Source organism: Salvelinus fontinalis, chromosome 3, assembly GCF_029448725.1.
Source record: "Salvelinus fontinalis isolate EN_2023a chromosome 3, ASM2944872v1, whole genome shotgun sequence".
NCBI lineage: Eukaryota > Metazoa > Chordata > Actinopteri > Salmoniformes > Salmonidae > Salvelinus > Salvelinus fontinalis.
This window is the reverse complement of record NC_074667.1, coordinates 71870204-71894601: the sequence shown is the minus strand read 5'-3', so window position 1 is coordinate 71894601 and position 24398 is coordinate 71870204. Positions and strand designations below refer to the sequence as shown.

The window sequence follows — 24398 nt, the reverse complement described above, 5'->3', positions numbered from 1 at the left end:
GGGGTCTGGTTCTCTTATGATGTTCTTGTCTATAAGTGTTCTGTACTCTGTCATGTATTTGTATGTTCTGTGTGGACCCCAGAAAGAGTAGCTGCTGCACACATCCTAATAAACTAAACTAAACTCATTATCTTCACATTGGTGACTGAACTGTGCTGTGTCATCATCGCCATCACGCGAATCATCCCTGTCTATTTACACTACACCACGGGAGGTTGGTGGCACCATAATTGGGGAGGACAGGCTCATGGTAATGGCTGGACCAGAATAAGTGGAATGGTTTGATGCCATTCCATTTGCTCCGTTCCAGCCATTATTATGAGCCGTCCTCCCCTCAGCAGCCTCCACTGCAGTACACAGATGGTAGAGGGAGAAACACCCAGAGGAAATATATATCGTGCCTGCCACTGACTTCCACTGGCACACTTTATTACAACATTACATTATTTATCATCCAGACGCCTTGTCCACAGACACCAATATATCTCCCATATTAGCCATCCACACAGTGTAGATTACCTGGCCTCATTGGCCACCTGTCAAAACAAACCAATATTTATTAGTTTAATCTGGTTCACTCAATCATTGTCTCTTATGGTTAGAGAGACCCTTTAACGATTTATGATGAGATCTTGCATCATCACTGTAGATGTGCTTGCTTTGTCAAATCCTCTCCCCAGAGGTCCTTACACACAGCCATACCTCACTGCTCTAAAAAACAAACATTTGACAGACTGTTGGCTGTACATTTGGTGATAATATGGCTTCTCCCTCCGTCCTGAGATTTAAACATTAGCCCTTTACCTCTGTGTCTGTAGCAATAACTGTTCCCTAGTACTGTGGTACGTGGTACCTGCAGCCTCCTAGCTTTGCCCATAATGTCCCTCTCCTGTCCCCTCCCGCCCCCTGCAGGACGATGCCCGCCAGCTCTTTGCCCTGTCGGCTGCTGCTGAGGCGCAGGGCATCCTGCCCAACGACCTGTCCAAAGTGATCCGCCGCCTGTGGGCCGACAGCGGGGTGCAAGGCTGCTTCACGCGCTCCAGGGAGTACCAGCTCAACGACTCAGCCGCATAGTGAGTAGACATAGTGTGTTTCAATTATGAACACATTCTTATTTACAATGAGGCCTAGCAAGAGGCCTCCTGTGGGACAGGGGCTGAGATTATAAATAAATGTAGGACAAAACGCACATTGTGATAAAAGAGACACAACACTAGATAAAGAGAGACCTAAGACAGCAACACAACATGGCAGCAACACAACATGGCAGCAACACAACATGGCAGCAACCCAACATGGCAGCAACACAACCTGGAAGCAACACAACCTGGCAGCAACACAACCTGACAGCAACACAACATGACAACAACTCCATGACCTTCAATGTCAACAACTCCCTTGAAGGAGTGGTACGCTCAATGATTCTCAATATAACCCACCTCCCTCCATCCCCTCCCTCCTTACCTCCCTCTAGTTCACTCAGTATGCAATCTGCACCTGCACACGCACCCTCGCGCTACCACAATACAAATAAATGTGACCAGGAGACCAACACCAGTTAGAGCTACTCTCTATCTCCTCCTGCTGCTTGTTTACTTTTTATTCAACCTGAAAAACAAAACCCTGTCTACTTTGCATACAGCTTAACAACTCTGCATTGTCTGCCAATTTCCTTTTTAATAACATTACAAACACATTAAGAGAATGAGTTGATTCTTAAAGGTCAGATCACAGAGAAGACTGGGTGTTTACCCTGATGCAATCACAGTGGCAGTTAGATTGATTGGTGGCTTGTCTGTCTCATATCAGGTTTAATCAGGAGTGTGTAAAACCTCTGGCCAGCCTCCCATTAGACTGATGTATGATGGTATTGTGTTCTGATTGATGGTAACAGAGGAGGTCTGTGTCTAGATTCTCCTCTTCTCTACTGCTCTCATCTCCTCTCCCATCTGCTGATGTGTGAAACCTGACATAATACTCCACAGGTAGCAGACTAAACTCAACTCCATGGTGACCGAACAGGCCTCATTAACATAACAGGGGGCTGTAGTTGAGCGGGTTGAGAGTTTCAAGTTTCTTGGTGTCCACATCACCAACAAACTATCATGATCCAAACACACCAAGACATTCGTGAAGAGGGCACGACAACACCTTTTCCCCCTCAGGAGACTGAAAAGATTTGGCATGGGTCCCCAGATCCTCAAAAAGTTCTACAAGCTGCACCATCGAGAGCATCCTGACTGGGTGCATCACCTCCTGGTATGGTAACTGCTCGGCATCTGTAAGGCGCAACCGAGAATAGTGCGTATGGCCCAGTACATCACTGGGGCCAAGCTTCCTGCCATCTAGGACCTATATACTAGGCGGTGTCAGAGGAAAGTCCAAAGAATTGTCGAAGACTCCAGTCACCCAAGTCATAGACTGTTTTCTTTGCTACCGCATGGCAAGCTGTACCGGATTGCAAAGTCTGTGACCAAAAGGCTCCTAAACAGCTTCTACCTCAAAGCCATTAGACTGCTGAACAGTAAATTAAATGGCTACCCAAACTATTTGCATTCACCCCCTTTTTTTTATTGACCCCCCCTGGCTCTATGCACATTCACTGGACTCTACCTACACACACACACACACACACACACACCCTACACTACACTGAAACTTCTACACACACTACATACCCGGACACGCACAAAACACACATGCATATTGACGCCACTCACACATAGACACACTTTCACACTCTTCACATACGCTGCTGCTACTCAGTTTATTATCTATCCTGATTGCCTTGTCACTTTTACCACTACCTACATATCACCTCAATTACCTCAAATACCTCGTACCCCTGCACATTGACTAGGTACCTGTACTCCTTGTATATAGTCTCGTTATTGTTATTTTATTGTGTTACTATTTCCTTTTTTTTATTTGCAAATTGTTCTTTTTAACTCTACATTGTTGGGAAAGAGCTCGTAAGTAAGCATATCACGGTAAAGTCTACACCTGTTGTATTCGGCGCATGTGACAAATAAATTTGATTTAGATTTTCGATTTGAGCGGCTGATCTCATTTTAACTCCCATTGACAGCTCTGGGAATTCTACCCATCATGGATTGCAGCTCAAATTACCCATTTTGCTTTCCATAATGCTTAAAATGTCATGCATAAAAACCAATGATGTGTATAAACCGTGGATGACTGACAGGGGGCGCTGTATTGAAGCCACTGCGCAGCCATCTTGGTAAAAGATTATTTGGAAGCTATAAAAATGAATTTATTAATGTCTACATACATTTATTACATGTTTGATCTATTACAGACACTTGCATACTTCTAAATGATATTATGTGAGCTAAACATAATATAAAAATATGTAGAAACATTTTCCTTCAAGTATATTTTTTTGTTAGAGTACTAATGTTACTATCCCCACTACAACAACAAAATACTTACATACATGTATTTTTGTCCTTGGAAACATTTAATTGAAATACTGTAGAATTCCATTCATTCCTATGGAGTACTGTTCCTACTGAGGAGTACCAATATGGCCGACCGGTGGCGTCAAAGTCTTTCAATGGCCAATACATAGCGTCAGCAATCCAGGGTTTATATACATCATTGGTAAAAACCCTTTGAAGTGTTGTGTGTTGCTATAGAAATGTTCCCTTTGAGAAAGTTGAGCGAAAGAGAGAGAGACGTATCATACACAAACACAGAACACATGGACTCTGTGGTCGTGCATGAACCAAACAGAACCAATCCAGAATCACTGTTGTGCTAAAACACAACAACAGACAACAGCTGTGGTGTATCTGCTTGAGTGCCTCCGCTTGGAGGTGTGTGTGTGTGTGTGTTTGTGTGTTTGTGTGTTTGTGTGTGTGTGTGTGTGTGTGTGTGTGTGTGTGTGTGTGTGTGTGTGTGTGTGTGTGTGTGTGTGTGTGTGTGTGTCTTGCCAATGTGTATGTGTCGCCACTCATCATCATCCTGTGTGTGTGGTCCTCACAGCTACCTGAATGAAATGGAGAGGATAGCCAAATCAGACTACATCCCCACACAGCAGGACGTGCTGCGGACCAGAGTGAAGACCACTGGCATCGTGGAGACACACTTCACCTTCAAGGACCTACACTTCAAGTAAGGGCTCTTAGAACAACCCTGAAACCTGAATAGTGTCAGTCTCTATATCTGGATGACTTTGTGTTGGGACAGGGGCAAACATGTAACTGACCATTACCTTATTACATTAACGAGAAAACAAAATGGATCCAGTGCACAAAAATCCTGGTCTATTCCCTCTGTCCCTTGTTTTTAACTTGCTGTGGATGAAAAACGGTTCCAAAAGGCTTCTTTGGCTGTCCCCAGAGGATAACTATTTTTGGTTCCATGTAAAATCCTCTGTAGAAAGGGTTCTACATGGAACCCAAAACGGTTCTACCTGCAACCAAAAAGGGGACAAATGAAGAACCCTTTAAGGTTCGAGACATCCCATGAAGTCTACGCTCTTCGAATAAAAGGTGCTATGTCCAAAGTGTATGGTTTGTGTGTGTACCACATGTGCGTGTCTTATATGGCATGTGCATATGGCTGACCAGGAAGTGTTGTGAGACACCCTCTACCTCCTGGCTGTGAGCAGCAGATGTAACACTGTTTAACAAGTACATCTGATACAATGGGAGATCCCTTCAAGCTTCAGTGCTTTTAACAGCCAGATAGACGATGAGAAACAGGGTGATAAATCGGGCCATTCCTGTCTGCCTGTGTGTGTCTGCCTCTGCCTGTCTCTGTCTGCCTGCCTGTCCGTCCGTCTGTCTGTCTGAGTGGTCTGATATGAGTCCACAGTGACCAAGTTCCAGATAAACTCAGAGCGCTGCGCGAGGCTGACATTTACCTTCTGTCACAGCCTCACAGACACGTTGTCTGGGATGAACAATACATAGAGACAATTGATAAGAAAAGAGTCACCTCTTTATATCTCTGTCCTGTTGGCTGTAGCTATGGAAACTCCTCTCCAGGAAAATAACAGAATAACAGAATGAATGAATGAATGGCATAGAAATGACAACTGAGACATTTGGTTGAGGGAGAGATAGTGAAAAGAAGACATGCTAAAATAGTGTTTGTTTCTTTTGTGTTACCTTCTCCATATTCTCTAGCAATGTTTCTGTCTTTATAGCTTGTGTTGTTCTCCTCACAAAGAGGAAGCCACTGAAGCTGCTGTGATTATCACGATCCCCATAGACCCGGTTGCCTGACCCGGATACCCCTCTTTTACGCTGCTGCTACTCTCTGTTTATGTTATATGCATAGTCACTTTAACCATACATCCATGTACATACTACCTCAATTGGCCCGACCAACCAGTGCTCCCGCACATTGGCTAACTGGGCTATCTGCATTGTGTCCCACCTCCCGCCAACCCCTCCTTTTACGCTACTGCTACTCTCTGTTCATCATATATGCATAGTCACTTTAACCATACCTCCACCTGTCTCTCACTGGCTGTCACTTTGGCTGCCATGTTCCTAAGCTTCACAATCATGTCTATCAGCAGTCTCCACTCACCGGAGATGTCAGCGCTTTTGTCCGTTTATATTTATTTTACACTACTCTCTATGCTCTCTCCTCATTTGCTGTGACCCTGTTCAAATCAAATGTATTTATATAGCCCTCTTACATCAGCTGATATCTCAAAGTGCTGTACAGAAACCAAGCCTAAAACATCAAACAGCAAGCAATGCAGGTGTAGAAGCACATTAAGTAATATTGTTCTCTATGACCCACCCACCCTCTCCCTGAGTCCATTCCCCACAGAGGCAGAACAGCAACAGCCGCATTACAGCACACTACCCATTCTGAAATGAATACCTCAAACTAATGAAGCATACTGGACACAGTCCCTTTAAATACACACTGGTCTTGGTGAACCTGTACATGGGAAATTAACACTCGTTCACAATGGAAATTTCAAGAACATTGCCAAAGACTGTGGATGATAACAGAATACGGGTACAGATTATTCCATACCAAGTCATTGACATTTGGGTTGTTGACAGAGTCATGGGACAGTCAAACCTGTTACTCAGTTCTAAACTAGGTCATCTTATTGTTGCAGGATGAAGCTTTATGTGGAATAGTGGGTCAGCTCTAGAATCTACCTTCACATCAATGTCCATTAACGTGTGATAGAAAGGCTGTGTTGTTCGCACTAATCACAGCTCAAGCATGGGTATGACCTCAGCGCCTGCCTTCCCTAACAACCAATGTCACCTCATCTGTGTGGTGGGCTCACGTGGTAGAGCCTCGTCATCTCTCTCCTAGTTCCTTTACCCAGTTCTTCTGGTAGACACCTGGTGTAACAGTCTAATGTGTCTCCAGTGTTCAAGCGTCTGAACACTCAGAGTAGAAGCCAAGCATCTCAGAGTAGAAGCCAAGCATCTCAGAGTAGAAGTGCTGATTTAGGAGCAGTTTTCCCTTTCAGATCAAAACGGAATGTGATTGCATGGACAGAGGGGAACCTGATCCTAGATCAGCACTCCTACCCTGAGACGCTTGATACATATGGCCCCTGAGGGCTTCCTGTAGCAGTGTTGGCCCTGTAGTCTTTTATCACGGTCCAGCGTATCTAATGGATCTCTGTCTGTCTATTCTCCCCAGCTGCCTTTGTACTCAGAACAACCTCATGAAATGTTAATGCATAGCCTGAGATGGAATGTCACCCTCACTTTCTCTCTATCTTTCTTCCCCTTATCACACACTCTTTTTCTTCTCTACTTCTCTCCTCTCTGTACTTCACCTTATCTTTTCTCTCTTTCTTTTTCGGTGTTACTACCTTCATGTCTCTCTCCATCCATCTCTCCATCCTCTCTCCCTTTACCCTCATCCATCTCTCCATCCTCTCTCCCTTTACCCTCATCCATCTCTCCATCCTCTCTCCCTCTTTACCCTCATCCATCTCTCCATCCTCTCTCCCTTTACCCTCATCCATCTCTCCATCCTCTCTCCCTCTTTACCCTCATCCATCTCTCCATCCTCTCTCCCTCTTTACCCTCATCCATCTCTCTATCCTCTCTCCCTCTTTACCCTCATCCATCTCTCCATCCTCTCTCCCTTTACCCTCATCCATCTCTCCATCCTCTCTCCCTCTTTACCCTCATCCATCTCTCCATCCATCTCTCCATCCTCTCTCCCTCTTTACCCTCATCCATCTCTCCATCCTCTCTCCCTCTTTACCCTCATCCATCTCTCCATCCTCTCTCCCTCTTTACCCTCATCCATCTCTCCATCCTCTCTCCCTCTTTACCCTCATCCATCTCTCCATCCTCTCTCCCTCTTTACCCTCATCCATCTCTCCATCCTCTCTCCCTCTTTACCCTCATCCATCTCTCCATCCTCTCTCCCTCTTTACCCTCACCCATCTCTCCATCCTCTCTCCCTCTTTACCCTCATCCATCTCTCCATCCTCTCTCCCTCTTTACCCTCATCCATCTCTCCATCCATCTCTCTATCCTCTCTCCCTCTTTACCCTCATCCATCTCTCCATCCTCTCTCCCTCTTTACCCTCATCCATCTCTCCATCCTCTCTCCCTCTTTACCCTCATCCATCTCTCCATCCTCTCTCTCCCTCTTTCTCCTCATCCATCTCTCCCTCTCTTTCTCCTCATCCATCTCTCAACCTCTCTCTCCCTCTTTACCCTCATCCCTCTCTCATTACTCTCTCCCTCTTAACCCTCATACATATCTCCACCTCTCTCTCCCGCTCTCTCTTTCCACTCATCCCTCTCTCCGCCTCTCTCCTGCAGGATGTTTGACGTGGGCGGCCAGCGCTCAGAGAGGAAGAAATGGATCCACTGCTTTGAAGGAGTCACAGCCATCATCTTCTGTGTGGCGCTGAGTGCTTATGACCTGGTGCTGGCTGAGGATGAGGAGATGGTGAGGAGGAAGAGTCACCTATCTTATCCACACCTTGGAAATAGACAATATTTCTGTGATCCACACATTATCAACTGGTCATATGTATACTTGTCATCTGGTACCAAAACACCCATATGCTTTACATATTATAAAGCAAATATTACTTCTCTACATTTTGTTTAACAAGATATGTGCACTGGAATAAGCTATTAGATTAGATTGATTTTATTATATAGGCGTGTACGTGATATACTGCACACACTGCTTACTGAAGTGTGGGTTGATGACCTAACCTGTGGAGTGGTTCAAGCTGCTTAGATAGCATCTGATTTCTGTGCAACGAGCCATTTGTTTTCCTCACTGTGGTGTCAAGCACCCAATCAATACACCACTTATGTAAGTACAGGACAAATACTTGATGGGAGGAACCATCCTACCTCACAGACACTGCATTTTGTGAGAGAGTGTAACAACTTGATCCCACATTAATTCAATAGTCTTGTTGATATGCTATAGCTCACAAATTCTTAGGACCAAATAGGCCGTTCGTTTACTTCTATGGATGTTCACCTGTTTTACTTCCTTTCAGTCAGTCCTTTTTTCATCTATTTTTAACGGTCTGCTTGAACAATATGTTTCCTCTCACCATCCCCCTCACACCACACAGACACACTCGGCTTCTCCATCCATCTCCACTACTGCAGTGAGAAAGAAGAAAGCATAGACACATTCACAAAAGACATACTGTACCCTATACAGCTAGATTTAAAATGAGGTGTTACTGCCCCCTTGTGGCAACCTCTATGTTTTATCCTTTAGTTGATGTCTTTGGATGTAATGTGACCAATTTTGTATTTGTAACATTTATTTAACTAGGCAAGTCAGTTAAGAACACATTATTATTTTACAATGAAGGCCTACCCCGGCCAAACCCTCCCCTAACCCGGACCACCATTGGCAAATTGTCCGCCGCCCTATGGGATGTATTTATACAATGGGTGGGTCTAATCCTGAATGCTGATTGGTTAAAATCGCATTCCAGCCAGTGTCTATTCCACAAGTTAAAATGCCTATTTACTCTGTTCCATCTGACTGCGCAATCCGCTGTCTCATCAGCCCAGCCAGGCAATTTATAAACTTGACATCCACTATAAAAAGCATCGAGACATTAGCTCACATTTCTTTTAGACTAGCAATTTGTTTTTAACAGTAGAGATTTGTATAAACATTGCTGTCTGTTTCTCCGACATTTGCAACATTGTTTCAATATTCAAATTTGATCTCCAGCTGTCCCATAGTAATGAATGTGTTGGGAGTTGGGACGAGACAGACATGCATGCAGCGTTTCTCATCCAGTCTAAATCATGAATCAGCTGGCATAATTTCTATGAATATATACAAAGAAATGTCAATTGAAAAAAGGTCAAACGAAACTTAGTGCGGCTAGTCTTTCCAGCTTCAGATTGAAGTAATTGTGTTAGCTGTATTGTTGGCTAGCTCCTCTGAACAACAGTATACTGTTGAGAGAGCAGATTTTCTATGCCAGGTGAAATCGCACCTCATTAGCTCATTGTTATAGATGTATCCAAATAAATGTCATTAGAAAACAGCTTAAACAAATGCAAATGCTACTGTTGTTATTCTGGCTGCACTGTTTGACGTGACTGTATGCTAGCTGTAGTTGGCTAGCTAGCAAGCAAGGCATAAGAACGTTGCTAGCCGGTATGGCAATGGAACATTTAGAGCGGACGACTGGGTTGTGTCCATAGATACAGAACAAAAAGACTGAACGACTGCGTCGCGTCTCTGGCAACCAAACCGATAGAACAAACGACCAGCCAGCTTGGGTAGCAACCCTAGATTTGTGTTAGGACTATATCTTGTGGAAGGATGAAATAGTATGAATAAATTAATCAAATGAATATTTTTAATGATAAAATGTAAATCATTATTTTAATATGTTGGTAACCCGTTGTATAAAAGTGATAATGCCCTTGGAGGATATATTGGCACGGTTTGCTGGCCCTCGACTAACAACACCTGTGCCAATATATCCTCCAAACACCGGCTTTTCAGGCATTATCATTTAAATAAACCCTTGCTGATGCTATGTTTTGGCCATTGAGAGGCTTTGAAGCCATCGGTCGGCCATATTGGCACTCCCCAGTAGGAGCAGGCCTCTATAGGAATGAATGGAATTCTACAGTATTTCAATTAAATGTTTCAAGGACAAAATTACAAGATTTAGGTATTTTATTGTTGTATTGTGGACAGTAAATATTGTAATCAAAATAGTTTAAGGAAAATACTATAGATATTTTTATTTGTATGTTTAGATCACATAATCTAAATTAAAAGTATGTGTTAAGGTGTCTGTAATAGAATGCATGTGGCAAAAAGTTATGTAAATGCTTTCTATAGCTTCCTAAATATTTGTTTTACTATTGTGGGGGAGTGCCAAGATTGAGGCACAGTGGCTTCAACACAACACTCCTTCTCTGTCATCTAGTGTTTATATACAGTTGAAGTCAGAAGTTTACATACACTTAGGTTGGAGACATTAAAACTCGTTTTTCAACCACTCCACAAATTTCTTGTTAACAAACTATAGTTTTGGCAAGTCGGATAGAACATCTACTTTGTGCATGACACAAGTAATTGTTCCAACAATTGTTTGCAGACAGATTATTTCACTTATAATTCACTGTATCACAATTTCAGTGGGTCAGAAGTTTACATACACTAAGTTGACTGTGCCTTTAAACAGCTTGGGAAATTTCAGAAAATGATGTCATGGCTTTAGAAGCTTCTGATAGATTCATTTACATCATTTGAGTCAATTGGAGGTGTACCTGTGGATGTATTTCAAGGCCTAACTTCAAACTCAGTGCCTCTTTGCTTGACATCATGGGAAAATCTAAAGAAATCAGCCAAGACCTCAGAAAACAAATTGTAGACCTCCACAAGTCTGGTTCATCCTTGGGAGCAATTTCCAAACGCCTGAAGGTACCACGTTCATCAGTACAAACAATAGTACGCAAATATAAACACCATGGGACCACGCAGCCGCCATACCGCTCAGGAAGGAGACACATTCTGTCTCTTAGAGATGAACGTACTTTGGTGCGAAAAAGGGGAAGGCTTGCAAGCTGAAGAACACCATCCCAACCGTGAAGCACGGGGGTGGCAGCATCATGTTGTGGGGGTGCTTTGCTGCAGGAGGGACTGGTGCACTTCACAAAATAGATGGCATCATGAGGGAAGAAAATGATGTGGATATATTGGAGCAACATCTCAAGACATCAGTCAGGAACTTAAAGCTTGGTCGCAAATGGGTCTTCCAAATGGACAATGACCCCATGCATACTTCCAAAGTTGTGGCAAAATGGCTTAAGGACAACAAAGTCAAGGTATTGGAGTGGCCATCACAAAGCCCTGACCTTAATCCTATAGAAAATGTGTGGGAAGAACTGAAAAAGTGTGTGCGAGCAAGGAGGCCTACAAACCTGACTCAGTTACACCAGCTCTGTCAGGAGGAATGGGCCAAAATTCACCCAACTTATTGTGGGAAGCTTGTGGAATGCTACCTGAAACGTTTGACCCAAGTTAAACAATTTAAAGGAAATGCTACCAAATACTAATTGAGTGTATGTAAACTTCTGACCCACTGGGAATATGATGATAGAAATAAAAGCTGAAATAAATAATTCTCTCTACTATTATTCTAACATTTCACATTCTTAAAATAAAGTGGTGATCCTAACTGACCTAAAACAGGGAATTTTTACTAGGATTATATGTCAGGAGTTGTGACACACTTAAATGTATTTGGCTAAGGTGTATGTAAACTTCCGACTTCAACTGTAAATAATTGTACGTGACCCAGTATTTCTCCCCATCTATCTGTCTACCAGAACCGGATGCATGAGAGCATGAAGCTGTTTGATTCCATCTGCAACAACAAGTGGTTCACAGAGACCTCCATCATCCTCTTCCTCAACAAGAAGGATCTCTTTGAGGAGAAGATTACACGCAGCCCCCTAGCTATCTGCTACCCCGAGTACACAGGTAGAGAAGCCTTCCAATGTGTCTGTAGGACTGTAACGTACAGCAGGTTGAAGTGCAGTCCGACAGAGAAATAGTGTAGTTGTGACGGTTGAGGGTGTAGCTATTTCAGCAGCAGTAGTAGCTCTAGCAGCAGCAAATTGAAACCGTGACATAATATTGGGGGCAGAGTTTGGGGTGCCTTGTGAGAATTCGTCAGCGAGTGTGTAACCCGCCTCTACTATCCGTTCTATTGGCCAACTTGCAATCCCTGGAGAATAAACTGGATGAGCTCTGTTCGAGACTATCCTACCGATGGGACATTTTAAAACTGTAATATCTTATGTTTCACCGAGTCCTGGCTGAAAGACGACACGGATAATATACAGTTGGCTGGGTTTTCCCGTGCATCGGCAGGACAGAACTGCTATGTCTGGTAGTACGAGGGGTGGTGGTGTGTCTATTTGTCAATAACAGCTCTTGTGCGATGTCTAATATAAAGGAAGTCTCGAGGTATTACTTGCCTGAGGTAGAGTACCTCATGATAAGCTGTAGACCACACTATCTACCAAGAGAGTTTTCATCTATCTTATTCATAGCCGTCTATTTACCACCACAAACCGATGCTGGCACTAAGACCGCACTCAGCGAGCTGTATAAGGCCATAAGCAAACATGAAAATGCTCCTCCAGAAGCGGCGCTCTTAGTGGCAGGGGACTTTAATGCAGGAAAACTTAAATCCCGTTTACCTCATTTCTACCAGCATGTCACATGTGCAACCAGAGGGGAAAAACACTCTATACCACTTACTCCACACACAGAGATGCATACAAAATCTCTCCCTCGCCCTCCATTTGGAAAATCTGACCATAATTCTATCCTCCTGATTCCTGCTTACAAGCAAAAACTAAAGTAGGAAGTACCAGTAACTCGCTCAATACGGAAGTGGTCAGATGACGCGGATGCTACGCTACAGGGCTGTTTTGCTAGCACAGACTGGAATATGTCCCGGGATTCAGCCAATGGCATTGGAGTATACCACCTCAGTCACCGGCTTCATCAATAAGTGCATTGACGACGTTGTCCTCACAGGGACCATACGTACATATCCCAACCAGAAGCCATTGATTACAGGCAACATCCGCATCGAGCTAAAGGCTAGAGCTGCTGCTTTCAAGGACACTAATCCGTACGCTTATAAGAAATCCTGCTATGCCCTCAGATGAACCATCAAACAGGCAAAGCATCAATACAGGACTAAGATTGAATCCTACTACACCGGCTCTGATGCTCGTCAGATGTGGCAGGGCTTGAAAACTATTACGGACTACAAAGGGAAACCCAGCCACGAGCTGCCCAGTGACGCGAGCCTAGCATAGGGGCTAAAGGCATTTAATGCTCGCTTCGAGGCAAGCTACACTGAAGCATGCATGAGAGCAACAGCTGTTCTGGACGACTGTGTGATCACGCTCTCTGTAGCTGTTGTGAGAAAGACCTTTAAACAGGTCAACATTCACAAAGCAGCGGGGCCAGATGGATTACCAGGACGTGTACTCAGTGCATGGGCGGACCAACTGCCAAGTGTCTTCACCAACATTTTCAACCTATCCCTGACCAAGTCTGTAATACCTACATGTTTTTAAAGCAGACCACCATAATCCCTGTGCCCACAAAAGTGAAGGTAACCTGCCTAAATGACTACCAACCCGTAGCACTAACGTCGGTAGCCATGAAGTGCTTTGAAAGGCTGGTCATGGCTCACACCAACACCCTCATCCCAGAAACCCTAGACCCACTCTAATTTGCATACTACCCAAACAGATCCACAGAAGACGCAATATCAATCGCAACCCACCCTGCCCTTTCTCACTTGGACAAAAGGAACACCTATGTGAGAATGCTGTTCATTGACTACAGCTCAGCGTTCAACACCATAGTGCCCACAAAGCTCACCACTAAGCTAAGGACCCTGGGACTAAACACCTCCCTCTACAACTGGATCCCGGACTTCCTAACTGGCCGCCCCAGGTGGTAAGGGTAACCAATAACACATCTGCCAAGCTGATCCTCAACACGGGGACCCCTCAGGGGTCCGTGCTTAGTCCCCTCCTGTATTCACTGTTCACCCACAACTGCGTGGCCACGCACGACTCCAACACCATCATTAAGTTTGCTGATGACACTATAGTGGTGGTCCTGATCACCAACAGTGATTAGAGGTCAGAGACCTGGCAGTGTGGTGCCAGGACAACAATCTCTCCCTCAACGTGCGCAAGACAAAGGCGATGATTGTGGAATACAGGAAAAGGAGGGCCATTCACATTGATGGATCTGTAGTGGGTCGAGTCGAGAGTTTCAAGTTCCTTGGTGTCCACATCACCAACAAACTATCATGCTCCAAACACACCAAGAAAGTCGTGAAGAGGGTCATGACAACGCCTTTTCCCCCTCAGGAGACTGAACAGATTTGACACGGGTCCCCAGATCCTCAAAAGTTTTTACAGCTGCACCATTGAGAGCATCCTGGCCGGTTGCATCACCGCCTGGTATGGCAACTGCTCAGCATCCGGCCATAGGGCGGTACAGAGGGTAGTGCGTACAGCCCAGTACATCACTGGAGCCAAGCTTTCTGCCATTCAGGACTTCTAGGCGGTGTCAGAGGAAGCACCCCCCAAAAAAATCTAAGACTCCAGTCACCCAAGTCATAGACTGTTCTCTCAGCAATCGCATGGCAAGCGGTACCGGAGTGCCAAGTCTAGATCCAAAAGGCTCCTTAACAGCTTCTACCCATAAGCCATAAGACTGCTGAACAGTTAATCAAATGGCCACCCGAACTATTTACATTGACACCCTCCCCGACTAACCTGTACCCCCGCACATTGACTTGGTACCGGTACCCCCTGTATATAGTCTCGTTTTTGTTATTGTATTTAACTTTTTATTTTATTTTTTACTTTTGTTTATTTAGTAAATATTTTCTTAACCAACAATGCAGTTCACGAAGTAGAGTTAAGGGCTTGTAAGTAAGCAATTCACGGTAAGGTCTACATCTGTTGTATTCGACGCATTTGACAAATACAATTTGATTTGATTTGGATATTGAGCTTGCCAGTGACGATTTCCAAGAGATGTCAACTTATAATTGATTAATAGTAGTTTATCAAGGAATCAATCCTTACATTGTAATGTCCAGCCACACATCACATTATAATGCTTGTTTTTTTGTTCACCATTTTAACCTCTCGCTACTCAGGAGCCAACAAATATGAGGAGGCAGCCAGTTACATCCAGACCAAGTTTGAGGACCTGAACAAGAAGAAGGACACCAAGGAGATCTACACCCACTTCACCTGCGCCACCGACACCAAGAATGTCCAGTTTGTCTTCGACGCTGTCACCGACGTCATCATTAAGAACAACCTGAAGGACTGTGGTCTCTTCTAGAGGCAGGCCCAGAGGAGGCAGGCCCAGAGGAGGCAGGCCCAGAGGAGGAGCTAAGGTGAGCACAAAGATTATGGAAAACCAAGCAGCTAATCCAATGTTAGTGATGTCTCTTTTGGTCACTAAATGGCTATGTTAAAATTATATAATAGTCAATATGGTAATGAACTAGCGCCCTGTGTTCTGCGCAATTTTGTGACATAGCAAGATTTTATCCTGTATTTTAAGGATAGAGAATGCAATTGTCTGAAGATGGTCCCGGACCATCTGACAAAAAATAAAAGGGGACAGTTTTATGAAAAAGTTTTAAATAAAGGTTCAAATCCAGGCATACATGAGGTGTGATTTTGTTTTCTGGTGGTTAGGTTGACTTGGCACTACAGCATAGATGTGACATATTTTAAAAACCCATGCATGTCTTACCTGTAAAAATACACAAACTGCACATCTGCTCAGCCATATGTCTGGGGTAGCTGACTTTTCCTACCTATGTCCTCCAGGAGTACAGCCCAGAGAGCCTGCTGCCTGGAGGATAGAGAGAGAGAGACACACCACCATCACAGACACACTGTACTGGCACTTTTCTATATGGAAGCAAACATAACAGACTGAGATGTTGGGGAAAAAAGCCTTGCAGAATTATTCCAACAATCACTGATTCTCAACCGTCATGTCCTCCTCTCCCGATTGTGGTTTTTGTGTTTTTGTTTATTTTCTTTGTATGTTAGATATTTAATTTGATAGGTGTCTCTTTTTTTTATTGATATCTGGCAAGTCTAAATTTTATCTCAGATTTATAATTTTTCGCTTGTATCTTTATTGTTTAACTATTATCAGAGGTTAGAAATACATTCAATTTACTTTAACAGATGTCTGCATTTTATGAAACTTTAAATTGCTTATTTTTTACAGGGAAACAATATGGAGCGAGAACATAAATTGTGAGGAATTTTTGGGGGGATAATGTTTACATAATGCCAACAAGGTTTGGGATCAATTTCATTTAAATTCCATTCAATTCAGAATGGAAACCAAATTCCAATTTCAAATTTTCTTAATTGAAAAGCATTGAAGAGAATTGGAATTTCAATGTACTTCCTGAATTGACTGGAATTTAAATAAAATTGACCCCAACCGTGATGCCAACATTCTTCGCTGTATAATATCGCTTATCGTTCTGCATGACTGTCCATAGATGATCATAGCTGTATTTCTGTAATTCTCACAAACAATGGAACATTCCTTTAGAAAATAATAACAAAAAGTTAAGAAAAAAGTATCAGTTTTGAAGATAAAAGATTTTTAACCAATATTTAATATAGATGTGCTTTCCTAACATTATTTGTTTTTCTTTCCTTTTTTTCTGTTTCAATCCATGTCTTTTGCAGTATGTTTGTGCCTTGATATCTGTTCATACCTGTTACTTGTAGAGACTTGCTTTCTCCATAGTGTGAATTAGGGCTATTTCTACTCCCATACTATTCCCATGACTGATGAAGTGGTAAAATATAGATCACAATAATGGCACAGAAATTAACAATGATAGTCTTTTGGTAAATATTAAAATTGTTTAAATGTTCTACTATTGTTTAATTTAAATAAAGTTTTAATTTAAATAAAGTCAGTTTCCATCCTCCTGGCCTGTCTTTAGGGTAATATACTTTTCTACATATTCCACTGTAAAAATGCCATTTAACAGCTAATAACATTTTATTGGGGTCTTAAAGGTAAGTAGCCCACCACTTAAGGTACAAATTGCACATCCTATTGTACATAAATGTAAATTGGACTGTACCGACCGTCCAAACAACACTTCACCCCCATACACATACAGTAATCCTATACTTGAGAAACTGACAAGGGAGGATGATGGGGGGCTTGTATATTCAAATGTGCAGCTATGTATATGATCTGCCTAAAGTAGGGAGCGATCTATACAGATTGTGATGGTGAGTGAATGTAGCCTACAGGAGGACATGTACAGTCTTGCTCTTTCTAATAAAGTGATTGGGGGACAATGTAACAGTCCAGCTCCAGCATTTGAATTGTAAAACTGCCATTTAGTGAAGAATACCATGAATGTTGTAGTCATTGGCACAACAATAGGCTCCCCCAAACAGCCAAGGCAATCATTCACTCAGGTAATTCAGAGAGTGGAAAGGGGATGGGGGTAGTTTGAGGGTTCATGCTGTGTGCAGTTCCATAGACTACCAGATAAATCCACAAGGTGGTGTACATTTCTTATGTACACCACCTTGTGGATTTCTCTGGTAGTCTATGGAATTTCTTACTCCTCTATAGTGAAATGCAATTTCTTATTACTCCTCTATAGTGAAATACAATTGATGCATAAAATAGGTAGGTTCTTAAACAAAGCATCATGCTAAACTAAACATGTCACATTGGCAGGGGTGAAAGTAACAGTCCAGCTCCAGCATTTGAATTGTAAAACTGCCATTTAGTGAAGAATACCATGAATGTCTTACCGGTGAAGAACACACAAGTGGGCGCACGCATTTTTTAAACTAAAAAATATGCCTATTACAAAAATTACAGAGTAGCCTACTCTGATGGCACTGACAACGAGATCAATAAAAACGATGTTATCTGATCTATATAATCGGCCTATGATAAGGGGAGTCACAAATACAATATGACGTCCATCTAACCTGGCAAAGGAACTTATTGTCCAAAAACAAACGAAAGTGGCACTAACCCAATGATACAGACAGTGAATATGCCCACTCACCCGGGATATGGCGGATATTCTCCGCAGGGTACCAATAAGATAGGCTGCTGTTCGCTCAATTAAGTTAACAATGTTGATAACTAAAAGACAGACTGGAGTTGTTTCATTTTCATCTCTTTACGTCAAAAGTCATTTGCTTACCAGACAGAGCAGTAAAGTACTTTATAGAAGTTGCACACATGGGGGAAATGTTGGCCTTTTATAAAAGCATTTCATGAAATTTTATGTAATTTTACTTAACTGGAGACTTGTTTTTTAATACCGCACAAATGTTCGAAATGGCAGGCTACTTTGACTGACAGACAGAATCTGAGGTCGCTAAATTATCGGCTTTCTCCTGGTGTAGTAGGCTATTCGGAATGATTTAATTTATTTCTGAACACAGCAGTAATTATACAACATTGGCAAATGTATTTGAATGTATCATAGGTGCTGAAGTTCGTTCAGAACCCTTCGCGTGGCTATGATTCTATAAGGATATAAATGATGTGCAACGCTGAACAGATGAGAGTTGCAGGCTCATGTCTATCAGAGTAGAGAGGGGGGATTATAGAAAGTGAATCTCATTCTAGTTATGTGAGACACACTGGCGCGCTTCTCGCACAACCAGGACCACGTGTTGATCTCAAACAGTTTGAGACCAACCCAAATGAACTCTTTGAATACTAGGCCAAGGATGAAAATCTATTTTTTCACATTACGTTTTTTTGTGGGGGCGGTAGAATGAACTAAGAGGCAACTAGAATTAACTTTGATCGCTTTTGTTATAATTTTTAATTTGCAAAAAGTGTACATTATTTTTCATGCAAGGAGAGGTACCGGATCCGGTCAAATAGGTTCCGGAACAAAACAGTCCAAAACGGAGAGGTACAGGATCCGGCTCAAATTAAGCACTGTCTATTTAGTAATTACAGAGCGCGCTTCCAAAACTCGGGCTCTTCCAACTGTAGGCAACGCGATTTAAAACAATCCACAGCCTTAAAAAATAAGAAACTAAAGATCCTCTGTGGCCAAATCATGCTTTCTGGTGTAGTAGCCTATTCTGAGGGATTGTATTTATTTCTGTATAAACAGGAGTAAGCTAATTAGGCAATATATTTTTGGCAATTTAATTAAATTTACTTTAGGGGAAGCTTAGCCTTATGGACACGCCGCCTAATGCCTTTTAATGTGGCAGAAACACAACCAGTCATGATGTTTTCATCTGATTGTCTAACAATCATTGCGCTTCTGTAGGCTACCCGCGCACATTCTTCACTCACAAAATCATTTCAGCATACAAACTCCAACAGTGCACTGTGTACCCGCAATTTAATGGATGGAAACAGACATCTGTTATAAAACACCTACGTGTATTCTAATGACATTCTGCGATTATAGCTTGAATTGATGCATCCACTGTTGTCCACGCGCGCCTCGGTCTCCGCTACTCATCTCCGCGCGCCTCAGTCTAAGGCTAAATCCAACACTGTCTGTAGGTACGTGATAAGAGCCTATTGTAGTGGCAAAGCATCAAACAACATATATAGTATAGGTGTACATCTGTGAATTGTGATGATTAGGGTATATTCGTTATAAACCCTCTTCCTGATTGTGTGCGTCTGTGTGGCTGCACGCGCCACAGTGTACAAAGAGTGTTCTGACGTGTGGCAGGGGGGTCAGAAAGAAGATTGATAGGCTGTCTACTTGCCTAGTGTAAGACAAATTCTGAACAACGTCGTCTCCACCAGGATTGACACGTGACTAACATATCAACAGTGTAGCCCTGGTCATTGTTTTAATTCCGCAGATAATAAATGCTATATTTTCAGGTGAGGGAGAAGTGTGATGTATTGACACGGTGTTTAGGTCTGGGGTCGTGTTTCAGGCGCGTTGCTATTGGCTGATTCTGTGATGCGCGCCGTTGACTGGCTGTGGGGGAAGAGACTGCGCTCACAAAATAAACTGCCAGCCACATCACATGCACTTTTCTGTCTGAGGCGCGTTGAGTGGACATCGGACCTACTGGGAAAGTTGTGAACCGTTTTGGATTAATTGTTCTATTAGAGGAGTCAATTATTGACCAATGTAAGTAGCCTGGTATAGAGAAATGCATCTTAAGCTACAAAAACGCCGATTTATGAACAACGTGAGATCCATATTTTGTATGCTGACTGAACCTTCTCTTTTTGCAGGATAAAGTAATCCATTTGGAATTCAGACAGACACGATAAGAGCAATGGTAAGTTTATTTTGTAACATTTGCAACAAAAAATGTGATATGTTATTTTATGTGGTGTGATATGAGTTGGAGAAACATGCTGGCACTGAAGTGCCCATGCATTTCTAACCGTTGTACAGAACAGTGTGCACGGGGAGTTTATTACGGTGAGCAGCCCAATGTTGTGGTAAACAAAACCAAATTATCGGTGCTTTTAACGTTACGACCCTCCGGTGACAGTCAGGGCAGCCGAGAACAATACATAGAAGCTGACTACAATGGTTAACTATATGCTACAATTCGTTTGATAAATGGGAGCTCTCTTACAATTGTTCCATTTTATTTTGAAGGCCTGTCCTTTTATAAAAACAAACTTTTGTTTTAGAAATTAAATGGTCTTGTTTGTCGCTTAATTCTTTATATATTTCTGTCAGATGCAATTGCATATATCTGGAAATCAGAATATATTTTAGCTGGTTACATGCAATATGGCTATTCAATAATGCGCTATTAATGTGTTTTTGATGAACAGTCAACGATCAATAATGACATACAAATGTAATGATCAACTACACATGCCTCCCTCCGACATCTGTGTTTTGCTCGCTGTTCTTCGTTCAGAGTGTTTCCTGTAGCACCGATATGGCCATGGCTTGGCCTTGAAGTCATCTCTTAGCTCAACCAATGACTGGTGCTCTCTACCATTGTTTAACAACACCACAGTAATGAAAGGCTTTGGAAGGCTGGAGTGTTCACTATGTGTCCCCCCCACATACTGATTTTAGGGTACTATTTTGATCTCCCTAAAGCTACCCCTACAGTAGGCTATGTGTTGAGCTGGGTGAGTCGGACCTCCACGCTATTGTGAAGGACTCTGCACATGGATGACCTTTCAGGGTTTGAAGCGCCTCTCTGGCCCTGTCTCACTCTGTCAAACAGATCTTTCTTCTACAGCCAAATGGTGCCACAGCTGTGAAAACATCAGGGCATCCCCACTGGGCAAAAAACGGTTGAATCAACATTGCATTTTCTTGTTGAAATGACATGGAAGCAATGTGATGACGTTGAATGAACATGGGAAACTGATTGAATTTGAAAACTTTTAACATAACTTTTTTTATACCCAACTTTTAATCTAAATGCAATGACATGGTAACATTTTTTGTTGATTTCACGTTAGTTGACAACTCAACCAAATGTAAATCATCACTAGACAATGAAATGAGTCTGTGGCCAGTGGGTCATTTCTGCAGGCCTGGTCTCCTCACTGTGCCTGTAGACTGCACACTGGCCTGAGACAGCTGAGGGTTGGGAGTTAACACACATTGTTGGAGTCTGTCTGCTTAACAAGCGTGCTAAAAAAACATGGAAAAACCTTGGAGCTGTCTAACAAGGGAGAGTGTATCAAATTACATCATTCTGCAGCTGAGGAACATGTTTTTTGTTGCACAGGGAAAGTTTTTTTTTTTAACACATGAAAAGTCCATTGTATACAGTAGGCTTTGTTAGCTACAACACCTAAGTGAAGTGGATTGATTTTAAAGTGTTGCCATGTCACCTTTTTACCTTGATGTGACAAGCTGGATTCAAAGACATTCTTAGGGCTCTATTCAATCTGTACCGCTGAAGTGATAGAACATGGAAAGGTCAATTCTGACATATGCAGCGTTTACCGTGAATGCAGTCGCTACTAACGCGGGAACATTGCCTTTAAATTGCAATCACACTAACGCAGCGGTACCGATTGAATATAGCCCCTAGTCATTAAGACATCCCGAGGATGCTGGTGTAATGTTACTGAATGCTATTGGACCTTAATCTTGAGGTGATCGTAGGAAATGCCATTGATTTTTCATATTGATTTTTTGTAAGACTTTCAAACTTTATTGTCAATGATGTACTGGTAAAATAACCAAAACTACCATGATTTATAAAAGTGGCATTCAGACTTGAGATGATTTGGTGATGACTTTGAAATTAATCATACATGGGGTTTCTCACTCCCATTGTCTAATCCCACAACAGTGATGTCATTTCCTGCTAGACAATATGGGCCAATCCCCAAGGAATCCTGTAATTCTAGTGTGTACCACAGGATGTGCACTTCTAAGCTCCTCTAAGATTCATCAGTCTCTAGGCTGTCCAACTTCCTCTCTGACTTAAAAAGGCAGAGAGCGTTTCCCTGTACATCCTGTTCCCACAAGCCATGTTCTAATAAACTAAGGAGCACTCTGTTGAGAAACCTCTCCATAAAGCTGCTCTGAGGTTTGGGTGGAATGTGGTGGAGGTACGGCTGCAGAGGTGATCTCAGCTGGTTAGAATCTTGGTGCAGTGCTGGGTAGAAGCACAGGAAACTGTTTTAGCTTTTGGACCAGGAGTTGGTGTATGGACATTTCTAATACAAACTAGGATGGTGGATTGGACTAACTTTAACATTCAGTGAAAATGAATTAGTGTCTGTAAAAGTGTGTAACATACTCTGTTATAAATTTTATTACGTTCTCAAAACATAAACGAAGGAGACTGTCAGTTTCTAACCCGTTTTCTTCCTGTCTCTCTAGTTGTGTCTGCAGGATTCTGAATACTGTCAGTTTCTAACCCGTTATCTCCCTGTCTCTCTAGTTGTGTCTGCAGGACTCTGAAGACTGTCTGGTGAACCAGATGCAGTACATGAGGTCCCTGCAGGACCTGAAGCACATGAGCCGACCGCTCAGCGATCCCTCCGGCCGCTCCTATGCCATGACCCGTGCCTGCCAGCAGAAGACTCAGCAGCGGGAGCGCATGACACGCCTCCGTAGGCCCATCTCTGAGGCCAGCACTTACGACTCAGCTTGCTGCCTGGCCAGCCCCATGGAGGAGGAGCAGGAAGGGCAAAAGCGGCTAATGCAGGGCTCCCCCAGCAGTGACAAGAGTCTGGAGTTTGACTCGGGCTACTCTGAGGCGTCCTGGCAGGACGAGGATGTGGTGCTCAGGAGGACCAGGAACGTACGGGTGTCTAACTCCGCCTGCCTCCGCACCAACCGGGGAGTGGGTCCCGCCGGCCGGATCCGGCCCAAATCCACTTCTGACGCTTGTCTGGAGCGCTGGACGTCATTTGAGGCGAGCAGCGACCCGGAAGACTGGACCACATCACTGCTGAGCCGCAGCAGGAACAGACAGCCCCTGGTGCTGGGGGACAACAGCTTTGCTGACCTCATTAAGAACTGGATGGACCTGCCAGAGTGTCCTGAGCCAGCAGAACTCAAGCCCCAATTAGGCCGGCGCCTGGCCAAGGACCTCCTGGTCAACATGAGGAGGAAGCTGGCAGGGATGTCTAAGAGCGTGGAGATGAGGGCCAGACCAGCAGACAGCACCAGGGTCAGTAGGGCCGCGGTGGCCCCCAAACGCATGTCCTGCCCCGTGGGCTTCCAGCCACGCAAACCCTTCTTTCACCAGTCCCACACAGGCCTGCACCAACTGGGAACAGACTTCTACCAGTTCACTGCTCTCATGAAGACAGGCAGCCGACAACCTATCATATGCAATGACATCATCGGATACGTCTGATTGGAGTGATGTCACAACTACGGATTCTTACCACAGATTTACATAATGTTATTTAAATTTTTTATATGTGCTTTATGTTTAAATAATGTTGAAATTGTTACAATAAAAACATTTTTCTGTTGAAAATATTTTTGGGGGACTACAATAATTATTAACTTACAGGTTTTATACATAAATAACTAATGAAATTAAATAACGCATGTTTTAGTTTAGATTCAGCTTTCAGATAGGTAGTGACATCTTGCCAAGAACTATGGCATAGACACTCTTTAGTTCATTATTTAAATAACCTGTCAACTGACCAACATCATGGCAGTCAAAAATGTTGCCTTTGAATACCTGCCTATTTGAATACAAACAGCCGGGCAGGTGTTGCTGGGAAAGTGAAAATGGGCTTTCCAATGGTCAATTGTGATGGATCATTGTTATTGAACACAACTGGTCTATAAGATGTGTCACATGATGCTTAGATGTAAAGGGAGTAGCTGTGTAAATGTGCAGCCA

General features: G+C 43.1%; 2 protein-coding genes across 2 annotated transcripts in view; both read left to right on the top strand.

Annotated features, from left to right (window-relative positions):
- Positions 1-17019, top strand: part of gnai2b (guanine nucleotide binding protein (G protein), alpha inhibiting activity polypeptide 2b) — a 90050-nt gene extending 73031 nt beyond the window's left edge. Inside the window, exons 5-10 of the mRNA XM_055917894.1 lie at positions 913-1073; positions 4009-4137; positions 7803-7932; positions 11829-11982; positions 15212-15457; positions 15900-17019. Of these exons, the coding sequence (XP_055773869.1) occupies positions 913-1073; positions 4009-4137; positions 7803-7932; positions 11829-11982; positions 15212-15402 (765 nt within the window). The 3' untranslated portion in view covers positions 15403-15457; positions 15900-17019. The remainder of the gene's footprint in view (positions 1-912; positions 1074-4008; positions 4138-7802; positions 7933-11828; positions 11983-15211; positions 15458-15899) is intronic.
- A 1514-nt stretch (positions 17020-18533) lies between these two features.
- On the top strand, positions 18534-24022 carry LOC129851387 (PAK4-inhibitor inka2-like). Its single transcript, XM_055917895.1, has 3 exons — positions 18534-20215; positions 20323-20369; positions 22971-24022. The coding sequence occupies exons 2-3, from the start codon at positions 20367-20369 to the stop codon at positions 23892-23894; spliced, it is 927 nt and encodes a 308-aa protein (XP_055773870.1). The 5' UTR covers positions 18534-20215; positions 20323-20366; the 3' UTR covers positions 23895-24022.
- The last annotated feature ends 376 nt before the right edge of the window (positions 24023-24398 follow it).